This window comes from Marmota flaviventris, chromosome 10, assembly GCF_047511675.1.
Source record: "Marmota flaviventris isolate mMarFla1 chromosome 10, mMarFla1.hap1, whole genome shotgun sequence".
Classification (NCBI taxonomy): domain Eukaryota; kingdom Metazoa; phylum Chordata; class Mammalia; order Rodentia; family Sciuridae; genus Marmota; species Marmota flaviventris.
The window spans coordinates 99,771,901-99,784,192 of NC_092507.1; the positions used below are offsets into that span (position 1 = coordinate 99,771,901).

General features: G+C 33.4%; 1 protein-coding gene across 1 annotated transcript in view; it reads right to left on the reverse strand.

Annotated features, from left to right (window-relative positions):
- Positions 1 to 10,962, reverse strand: part of LOC139707402 (uncharacterized) — a 68,816-nt gene extending 57,854 nt beyond the window's left edge. Inside the window, exon 1 of the mRNA XM_071618637.1 lies at positions 10,887 to 10,962. Within this exon, the coding sequence (XP_071474738.1) occupies positions 10,887 to 10,962 (76 nt within the window). The remainder of the gene's footprint in view (positions 1 to 10,886) is intronic.
- Positions 10,963 to 12,292: the final 1,330 nt, after the last annotated feature.

Below are 12,292 nucleotides of genomic sequence, written 5' to 3' on the forward strand. Positions count from 1 at the left end.
TAGGTTCATTAGAGATATTGGTCTGTAGTTTTCTTTCTTTGAAGTGTCTTTGTCTGGTTTAGGAGTCAGGGTGATGTTGGCCTCATAGAATGAATTTGGAAGTTCTCCCTCTTTTTCTATTTCCTGAAGTAGCTTGAAAAGTATTGGTGTTAGTTCCTCTTTAAAGGTTTTGTAAAACTCTGCTGTATACCCATGCGGTCCTGGCCTTTTCTTAATTTGTAGTCTTTTGATGGTTTCTTCTATTTCCTCAATTGATATTGGTCTGTTTAGGTTGTCTATATCCTCCTGACTCAATCTGGGCAGATCATATGACTTAAGAAATTTATCGATGTCTTCACTATCTTCTATTTTATTGGAATATAGGTTTTCAAAATAATTTCTAATTGTCTTCTGTATTTCTGTAGCATCTGTTGTGATATTGCCTTTTTCATCCCGTATGTTAGTAATTTGAGTTCTCTCTCTTCTTCTCTTCATTAGCATGGCTAAGGGTCTGTTGATCTTATTTATTTTTTCAAAGAACCTACTTTTAGTTTTGTCAGTTTTTTCAATAGTTTATTTTGTTTCAATTTCGTTGATTTCCACTCTGATTTAATTATTTCTTGCCTTCTGCTACATTTGCTGTTGTTTTGCTCTTCCTTTTCTAGGGCTTTGAGATGAAGTGTGAGCTCATTTATTTGTTGGTTTTTTCTTTTTTTGAGGAATGACCTCCAGGTAATGAATTTCCCTCTTAAAACTGCTTTCATTGTGTCCCATAGATTCCGATATGTTGTGTCTGTATTTTCATTTATCTCTAAGAATTTTTTGATTTCCTCCTTGATGTCTTCTGTAACCCATTGATCATTCAGTAACATATTGTTCATTTTCCATGTGATGTAGGATTTTTCCTTCCTTCTTTTATCATTGATTTCCAGTTTCATTCCATTATGATCAGATAAAATGCATAGTATTATCTCCACCCCTTTATATTTACTGAGGGTTGCCCTATGGCATATTATATGGTCTATTGTTGAGAAGGATCCATGTGCTACTAAGAAAAAAGTATATCCACTTGATGATGGTTGATATATTCTATATATGTCAGTTAAGTCTAGGTTATTGATTGTGATATTGAGTTCTATAGTTTCTTTATTCACACACACTTCCTGGTACTTTCAGTCATCTATAGATTCTGCATAAAACCTAATCAAATGTAAATAGTATCTAAATAGTTTGCATACTGTATTGTTTATGGAATGAAAATTAAGCCTGTATATATTTAGTACAGCTGCAGCCATGAGAGGACCGACTACATACATAGTAAATGATCTACAGTTGATTGAAGCCACAGTTGTGAAAACTGCAGATACAAAGGACTCATGTTGCTTTAAGACCATTTTATGTATCTGGATTTACTTTTATAACAAAGAAAAGCTTTAGTTTAAGATTGTGGGGAAGCCTTACTAAATAGTAATAGTAAACAAATAATTATTTTATCTCCAATGAAAATGTAAACCTAGTTGCTGGTAAAGTACTATTATTTTCATAATCCTCATTTTAAAATCAAAAGAAACTGATGATTTTACATTAAAACTGCTTAATGTTATTAACTACGTTTGCTATCCTTATAGTCACTCATGAAAAAATCCATAAAACGTGTTTATGTAGGTTAGGTATCAGCTAGATTAAATCTTTCTTCATTTCTAATGTTTACAAGGTGAGATATATGGAATCTGTATGATTTAGTATGAGTTTCCTATATTTGGTTTCTGCCAGTTTTATAATCTCTCATATTTCTTTGAGGGACTCATAGACATACACTACACAATATTCACACTGAACTAGAATGCAATGAATGCAAAGATTATTGTTTTTAGAAGAACTAAAAATTCAGTTTGTCAACAAAGCATTGTTCTATGTATGAATATATATTTTATCTATGAAGTACATAGCACTGCTTTTATTAAAACATGTCTCAAACTAATTAATCTCTTTTAGTGCTCCATACGAATCTTATCAAAGTCTATGTTTGACACTATCCTCTTTCCTTGGTCAAGTGACTAGATCCATTGGATTCAGTGTTCTAAATAATCAACTAACATTATGACAAATCAATTTTTTACAGCAGTATGAAAATAAATAAGTGTGTACTGTATCCATTCTTGTATTTTTTTGGTCTTGTCTTGACAATGTGTCTTTGTATATTATTTAATGACATTAGTAATCATGTTATATCTAGAAAGAAATAGTCTGGGCTTAAGCCACTTTATGAAGGTTAAGAAGACATTTTTGACATAACAACTTGAATAAAATGGGTACTGAGATAATAAAAATATAGTCTAGGCAGATCTTAAACAGTAGAAAAATCATAGAATATTCATGAACTACACGCAATTATAGTATATATAACCAATTTACCTGGCATAAAATTCAGGCCATGATAAAGTGTAAGTAGTGTGATTACACACCAAAGGAAAAATTGGAAAGACGTTTTGCTTCATAATTAATAACTGACTGCAACATAGGATATTTTGAGAGCTCATAATACTATAAGTGAAATATTGATTAATTATATTAAAATGAGCAGATTTGTTTACATATACAGTTATTCAAAACAACTGTTTAATAATTTCTTCATTTTATATATGGTCACCCATATATAAAATGTTTTGAAAATAGAATTGAACTATTCTATTGGGGGAGATTAATTAAGCATTGTGAAATATATAAAGCACCTCTACTTAGAAGAGTTTTAATTAAATATTATTAATTTGATGTTTACCTGGTGAACTTCCAAGTACAAACTCTAGGAAAATGAGGAATTCACCAATAAAATCTTAAACAACTTAGTGTACACAATGTGGGAGAAATGATGAAACAGAATCTAATGGGGTAACTGAGAAGTTTGGTTATTGCACTAATAAAATACATAGGAATTTTATAGCTCAATTTTAAAAAATTTGGCAAATAATAGACCAGAGGTTAAAACAAGTTGCTTTACAAGTCCTCAATCAATGTTTTTGACTCTGAGCCAAAAGCAATCAAGGAGATAAGTTCTAAATAAATGCCAAAGATGGTACATTTTAAGGTTTCCAGAAATTGTAATTGTAGGTCAAGAGTTTTGGACATTTTTCCTCTACCACAGACAACTGACTAAATATCTTTAACAAACATTTTGCTATGAATACTTTGGGCAGGGCATTATGCTTGGGAGTCCAAAGAGGAGAATTATTGATGGTAAATTATTTATGTTTCAGATAGTAAACCTTTCATTTATGTTGTTACTAAGAGAGAAACAGCAAAAAGATTTTAAATTATGAATTTAGAACATTCTTTAAGTTGCCAAACAGTAAGAGGAGTCTAGGTTTAACTGTTGCCCATTTTAGGAAACTACCAAAAACTATTGCTCCTCTGAAACATTTTTGTAGATATTTTTGTATCCTATAAAATTACAAATGCATGAACTTGACCTTTCATCAAACAGAAAGTTAATCTGGTTTAATTTTACTGCTTTAAAAACTAAAATGAAAACAAATAATTGTCATTCAATCAGAGATCTGCTTCTTTTTGTAAAGAATTGTTTTAAATATGTAGATAGATGTGTATGTGTGTGACATTACGTATATGTATGTATATATATGCATGTAGGCATGTATAAATATGTATGTATGTTATCACACTAGTATTATATTCACTTACAGATATTGCATCCGTGATGGCTCTGCACTGGCTGTGGTCTGACATTCCTTGTTCATTCACTGTTGTATTGAGATGTACAGATATCTGGGCAGGATTACTCCAATGGTTGTTAGGAAGAGAGTCAAAGTAAACTACCTGAATCACAAAAAAACACAATCCTATGACCCTGATAATTTTATCTTGGTGCTAGAATGAACTCAGAGAAGAATCTTTACATAAATTTATCAAGTACATGATATTTTGCCTTCAATTCTTTATTGAATCACTTACAGCTCCTCTAATAATTTCATCTTTTTCTAAAATACCAAATTCAGAAAGTAAAATTATTCTTCAGTAAAACTTATTGGAAATTTCAATTATATTTAGGAAAAAATGTAGCTATTTGGAAATCTTTTCAGAGTCTGTACATTATTCTCATTATTATTTTTCTTTTTTCTAGGTCTCCTTTGTTTTAATTTATATGTGACAACAGAATGCATTACAATTCTTATTACACATATAGAGCACAAGTTTTCATATCTATGGTTGTATACAAAGTATATTCACACCAATTCGTGTCTTCATATATGTACTTTGGATAATAATGACCATCATGTTCCACCATCATTTCTGACCCCATTCCCCCTCCCTTCCCCTCCAACCCCTCTGCTCTATCTAGAGTTTGTCTATTCCTCCCATGCTCCCTCTCCCTATCCCACTATGATATCTAGGTGGGATAGGAAGATATCCCACCATCTAGGTTGGTTCCACAGTTTAGCTATTGTGAATTGTACTGTTATAAACACGGATGTGGCTATGTCCCTCTAATATGCTGTTTTTAAGTCCTTTAGGTATAGACCTAGAAGAGGGATAACTGGGTCAAATAGTGGTTCCATTCCCAATTTTCCAAGAAATATTCGTACTGCTTTCCATATTGGCTGCATTAGTTTGCAGCCCCACCAGCGGTGTATAAGTGTACCTTTCCCCCCACATCCTCGCCAACACTTATTGTTGTTTTTATGCATAATAGCTGCCATTCTGACTGGAGTGACATAAAATTAGAGTAGTTTTGATTTGCATTTCTCTAATTGGAGCAATGATGAACATTTTTTTCACATATTTGTTGACTGATTGAATATCCTCTTCTGAGAAGTGTCTGTTCAGATCCTTGGCTCATTTGTTGATTGGGTTATTTGTGTTTTTGGTATTTTAACTTTTTGAGTTCTTTATATACCCTAGAGATTAGTGCTCTATCTGATATGTGAGGGATAAAAATTTGCTCCCAAGATATAGGTTCTCTGTTCACCTCACAGATTGTTTCTTTTGCTGAGAAGAAACTTTTTAGTTTGAGTCCAACCCATTTATTGATTCTTGATTTTAATTCTTGTGCCACAGGAGTCTTATTAAGGAAGTTGGGGCCTAATCTCTCATGATGGAGATTAGGCCTACTTTTTCTTCTATTAGACACAGGGTCTCTGGTTTTATTCCTAAATAGTCCTTGATCTATTTTATGTCAAGTTTTATGTCAGAAATTTGCCAAAATTGAGAAAAAAGCTTTCAACTGTGATAACTTTAAATGCTTTAGAAATGAGGTCACTTTCAGTCATAATTTAAGAATTTCTAGTTGATACCACTATTGAGAAGCAAAAATATGAAAAGAACAATGAAGGAACAGAATCAGAAAGTGGGAAGTAAAATTACTTTATGACCATTTCAATTATATTTCCCAATTCAAAAGTGGTTTAAGAAATTAATGACAAAGGTTTACTGTGTATGAAGTCTTAACTTTCATACTTCAACTAGTACTTCCTGGACTTGACTCAAATTATTCCTATCTATCTAAGTCTTTCTGATGTGGAGGTTTAAAAAATCAATCATTGAGTTACTGCTGAGATTGATAGCTACAAATCTGTGGAGAAATAAACAATTTGTTCCTTTAGGTGATGAAAAATTGATTTAGGGAATAATGAAACTTAGCAGCAGAGGCAACCCTGGATAGGGGAGAAAACAGAATGTAGAGAAGCGAGCTTTAATTCTAAAAGTGTTCCCAGTTTCCAATTCTTGAAACACAACGACACTAGAATATAGAAGCTTTAAATTAACCAGAAACTAGTATAGTTGCTTAATGACTAGGGCAACAACTGATTCTGGGAGAAAGCCACCATGTGTATTTCATATCACTTCCAAAGTGTGTTTCGGGTAATGTTTGGGGTAAATACTGCTAAATTAAACAGGACACAATTCCAGTATTTTTAGATGCTCTTGAACAATTCTCATGAAATAAGAAAACCAAGGCTGTCAGTAGACAAAATTAATCCAGAAACTTAGAAAAGGCCTTTCCAGATGGATATCATCTATAAACTTGTGAGTATGCTATGGTTTAGATAGGTGGTGTCCCCCAAAAGTTCATGTGCAAGAAAATGCAAGAATTTTCAGAGATGAAATGATTTAACTGTGAGAGCTTCTTCCTAATCAGTGGATTACTCCACTGGTATGGATTAATTAGGTGACAACTATAGGCAGGTAGGGTGTGCCTGTGCCTTTAGGGTTTATGGTTTGTCCCTGGTGAGCAGAGCTCTCTCGAGATCTCTGCTTTCTGAATGCCATGTCCTGAGCTGCTTCTCTCCACCAAACCCTTCCACTATGATGTTTGTTTTAGTTCAGTCCCAGAGACCTGGAGTCATCTGGCTATGGACTGAACCTCTGAAACCACGAGCTAAAATAAGCTTTTCCACCTCTCTTCTGTTTTTGTCAGGTCTTCTGGTCCCAGTGGCACATAGCTGACTAAAACAGAGTTTAAGAAGGCAGAAGATATTTTTCATCAACCAACTGTAGCATAGGGATACAAATGATTGAGATTTCTACTTGCTGAAATAGTGCTGATAGATCTTTATTTTATTTATTTATATTTGGTGCTGAGAATCAAACCCAGTATCTCACACATGCCAGGCAAGTGTGCTACTGCTGAGCTACAACTCCAGCCCACTACTTGCTGAAATAGGTATATATGTAAGGAAATCTATTTCTTTTACCCTTCATAACTACTGATGTTGGGCTCCTGGGATGCTTTGGGCTTGCATGGCCATGCTGAGGATAGAGAAATGAACAAAATAATATACTTTCTTTCCTTCTTTCAGAGTTACACCTAAATATCTAAATTATAATTTGCATATAGGATAAATATCTAGATAAAATGTAATTTGCATACAGGTTATAAAGGAATACACAAAATGATCAACTTCACCAGCCATGGTAGTAAGTGATTATCTAAACTGGTTCCTGAAGGAGACCCAGGAATTAGCTGCTGTCTAGCTGATTCTGATTTCCAGAGACCAATTTTCACAGGCCTGAAAGAAAATCTCAATAACATACATATCAGTGATTTCATGCCCTAATTTCTTAAATCTGATTCTTCTGTTTACTAACTCATTTCTTAAATAGCCAAAATATTTTTAAGCTAGAATATTAAATAATCATTCTTTCAACATCAAATACTTTTTATGTCCACTCAAGTATAATCTTTCCAACACCAGGGGCCTAGGGATGTTGAATAATCTGCAAAATATTTCTGCCTATACAGTAAACATACAAACCTCCATGGAATATCATTGCTACAGCCTCTTTTGGAGACTCTGTGCATTTATCAATCTTGCATGCATTATGTATTTTATAAATGATTTTTAGAAAAATATTAGTTTCATACAAATTACTCCATGAGGACAAATTCAGTGGCATGAAAAATTTTCTGACCACTTTTAAAATTCCAATAACTATTACCCCTTCAGCAAAACTAGGAATATGACAAGGTAAATGAATTTTTCTTTAGACTCCAATTAAAAATGCTTCCTGTTTTTTTTATTTTAATGATGAGCCAACCTCTCATTAATTACTGAGATAATAAACTAGATAGAATTAAATATTTCATGTAGTTTGCATGCATTTAAAAGTGTCTTATTTTTGATACATTATATTACATTTGGTGAGAATATACAACAATATATATATAATATTACATTTATATTTGCAAAAATATTTCAGGAAAAGGATAAGTTATGACTCTGTGCTATACATTTAAAAACAAACTTGAATTGAAAGACATTGGTCCAGTATGAGGAAAATAAAGGTATGAAACAAACGTATCAACATGAACACAACAGATGTGACTTCAAAGTCAAAATATCCATTGCCTATGAAGTTTATTAAGAAGATAGATATTATCAATTTTGATAACAATGTGTGTTTATTTAAGGAAATATGTCCAGCTCTTCCTCTAAGGTAGTTTTTAATGCAATGGGGGTCAAAGGAATCATGTAATATAAAATATAATAGCTTCCAATAATAAGTAGTCTAAGATATGAAACATTACAAAAATGCATGCTCACACTCAAAAAGGAATTTAAGGACTCAATGAGGATTTCACCTTCATTTAAAAAAAATCAAGAAATAATAAATGGATGGACTCAAAACTAAAAAGCTTCTTCTTAGCAAAAGAAACAATCAATGAGGTGAAGACAGAGCCTACATTTTGGGAGAAATTTTTTGCCACAGGTATGTCAGAGCACTAATCTCCATGATATATAGAGAACTCCAAAAACTTAACACCAAAAAAAAAAAAAAAAAAAAAAAACCAACTCAATCAATAAATGGATTAATGAGATGAACAGACACTTCTCAGAAAAAGATATACATTTAATCAATAAATATATGAAAAAATGTTCAATATCAACATCAGAGAAATGCAAATCAAAACTAATCTAAGATTTCATCTCATGCCACTCAGAATGGCAGTTATCAAGAATATAGACAACAATAAAAATGTTGGTGAGGATGTGGGGAGAAAGTACACTCATATATTGCTGGTGTGACTGAAAATTGGTGCAACTACTATGGAAAACAATATGGAGATTCCTTAGAAAACTTGGAATGGAAGCACTATTTGACCCAGCTATCCCACTTCTTGGTCATATACCCAAAGGACTTAAAATCAGCATGCTATAGTGATGCAGCCACATCAATGTTTATAGCAGCTCATTTCACAATAGCTCAACTGTGTGGAACCAAACTACACGCCCTTCAATATATGAATGAATAAAGAAACTGTGGTATATACACACAATGGAATATTACTCAGTATTAAAATAGAATAAAATCATGGCATTTTCAGGTAAATGGATGAAGTTGGAGAATATCATGCTAAGTGAAGTAAGCCAATCCCAAAAACCAAAGGCTGAATGTTCTTTCTGATAAGTGGATACTGATCCATAATGGGGAGTGTGGGAAAAATGGAGGAACTCTGATAGGGCAAAGGGAAGGGAAGGGTTTGGAGGAAAATTGGGGGCAGGAAAGATGGTGGAATGAGATGGACATCATACCTAAGTACATGTATGACTGTACATATGGTGTGACGCTACATCCTATACAATCAAAGAAATGAAAAGTTATGCTGCAATTGTGTACAATGAATCAAAAATGCATTCTGTTGTCATGTATACCTAATTAAAATACATAAATTAATTAAAATACAAATGAAGTTCTAGGTGCAACAGAATATCAATAGGAGAGTGTAAAGAGCTTGAGTCAATGTTAACACATGTAGAATGTAGCCCTCTAGAATTAGAGCTGTCAGAGATTCCATAGTCAGAATGAAAGTGTGATTTTGTACATCGTGGTAAAAAACTTGTAACAAGAAAAAGGAAAATGAATCAAAAGGTTATGCCCAACAATTTAGCTTTCTAAATCAAGATGAATATAACAACTCTCAAGAATTGATAAAATCACTGCAATACTCTTTATTTTCCTAAGTTCCAGAAACCTTTAATTCTTTTGCAGAAAAAAATAGCACATGCAGCAAATACATACATTTGTGTGTATTTTATTTGCATGGAAGTATATAAATCTTTGACCAGGATATTTATTTCTGTTTTTATAGGATTCAAACAATAGGGACATTTGTCAAACATCACATTTTGACTTTTAAAGCTTAATTTCTTATTTTCTATTGGGGACATTTAAAATTGTTTCTCAGTCTAATCAGTATTCACATTTTAATTTGGTGTGTTTAATTTCCTAGAGATTAGATCTCAAAGTTACAAATTACAGTCACAAACTGCAATGAAAATGAAGTCTCACAGATTTGTTGAATTATTATTTTGTTATGTGTTTGCGTATTGTTGCTATACATATCACATCAGTCATATATAAAAAAAATCCTTAAAACAGTACACAATATATAGTAAGAATTTGATATCAAATGTTATTTGTTTCATTTATTATTACTAATTCATTTATGATTTCTCCATTGTCAATTGATTAAAATTTTGTAACATTAGAATTTAAATTATTGTAATAAATGTTTTAAGTTTAGTGGTGGATAGAGAGCTTCTGGAAAAGTTCCAATGACCTTCAAATCTCAAATACATGGTTCATAGAAGAAATTTAATTCTTGTATGTGAAAAAGACTTTCCATTTCTTTCTGGGAGACTTAACTTTGTATCATCTACAGAACAACAATAAATATATTCCCTATTTAATTATACATATTTTTAGTATATCAAGTGGTCATCCTCAGGTTAATTATAAATGCCTTTGACTTTTTTGTTGTTGTTGTTAAATTTTGTTTGTAGTTGTAGATGGACAGAATGTCTTTATTTTATTTGTTTATTTTTATGTGGTGCAGAGGATTGAACCCAGTGCCTCATGTATGCTAGGCAAGTGTTCTGCCACTGAGCTATAGCCCCAGCCCTGCCTTTGACTTTTAGTGCTACTTGGTTCTGAAATTAGGAGAACCAATTAGGAGATGGAGTTTTTGTACAACCTGTCCGTCCTTTTCTTGTCCACTGGTATTTATATACAGTCATATGAAATTGTCATGTTTTTGACTTAAAAAATGGAAATTTCCTGTGGATCAATCAAACAGACAGACTTTCCCCCAAACACAATTACAATAGATCATGGTTTTTAAGAAAGTTGCTTTCTGAAGAATCCAAGATGGCGGGCCAGAGGGAAGCAGCATTCTGTGTTGCTAGGTGATCTGGGATTCAAGTAGTGAGAATACTGCTTCTCTGCCAGCAATATTCCTGTTATTGTGCAGGAATCATGGTCCTGTGCCCATCTTTGGCTCCAGACTCAGTGTCAGAGTAGGTCTCCCAAATACTCACCCATGCAGGACTACTGGGTACCACAGCGAGACCATCTGTGGCAGCAGAACCCATGCAGAACTTGCAGTCACTCACCTGAGCAGAAGACGCTGCTCTCACACAAGACACCCATCAGCTTCCCACGAGTAGGAACTCGGGCTGCCACTCCCATGTAGACCCCTATCTACCAACATGGGGCTCCCCTGTTTGCATTTAATTTCCAAAATTAACTTTTTGTATAGATTACTGTAATTACTAAGTTGGAAATCAATGGATATTGGCAAGTCAACATTTAAAATAGTTAAGCACTTGGAATGTTAATAAGCTTTTATGTTAAATGTGATTAAAATTAGTTTGGTAAATACAAATTACTAAATGGCTGACATTTTGTAAACAAAGAGTAATGGGAGGTATTAAACTCTCTCATGGCAACAGTTAACGAAGAGCTGCAGTAGAAATTACTTGTTTTTCTTCAACTTCTTCTGACTCACCTGATAATAAATAGTATGACATAGTTCACTTTAGTGAAGTTCAACAAGACAAACAATGGAGAATAAAGACAGTAACATGATATTCACTTCTAAATGCATATTATTAGTAAGAGGATTACCCTTGTGTACACACCGTAATAAAAATCTGCTTTATTCACTATAATGGTTCACTGCATAAAACATCTTTCTTTTCATAAAACCTGAAGGCCACTTCTAAGTTTCAGTAGGTAAACTTTGCTAAGTCCACAGAAGAAATTCACTCTTAGTTAACAGGTCCATTCCATTCTTGTTCTATTTTTCAAACTGGAATTAAATTTAGACCACTAAGTGATTTCATGCAGGCTACTAAATGGCCCTCAGAGACAAATAACTGTCAATCATTATTGATGTGGCTTTGGAAGACTGGTCCCTGAGTGAAAGGTCTTAATCCCACAACCACAGCACTGAAATTTCAAGCAGTGTCTGGAAAATATGAATTGACTAAATGTCACACTAGAATCTGTTTGCATTCATGAGAACAGAAAGAAAATAGCATGAGATTGGCACCAAAATGGATATGGAGACCAATGGTGCATAAGAGAGGACACAGAGACAATCTTACATAAACACAGTTATCTCACACTAGACAAAGGCACCAAAAACATACACTGGAGAAAAGAGAGCCTCTTCCAACAATTGGTGCCAGGAAACCTGGAAATTCATACCTACCAAGAAACAATGAAAAGCCTCTCTCTCACCATGCACAAAAATCAACTCAAAGTAGATCAAAGACGCAGGCACTAGGACAGAGATGCTGCACCTAACACTGGTCAATGTAGGCCCAAATCTCTACTGTGTCAGCTTTGGAACTCACTTCATTAATGAGACTCCTAAGGTGCACAAAGTAAAATCAAGAATCAATAAATGGGATGGATTCAAACTATAAACCTTCTTCATGGCAAACGACACAATCAAGAAGGTAAAAAGAGAGCCTACAGAATGGGAAAAAAATCTTTACCCATACCTCAGATC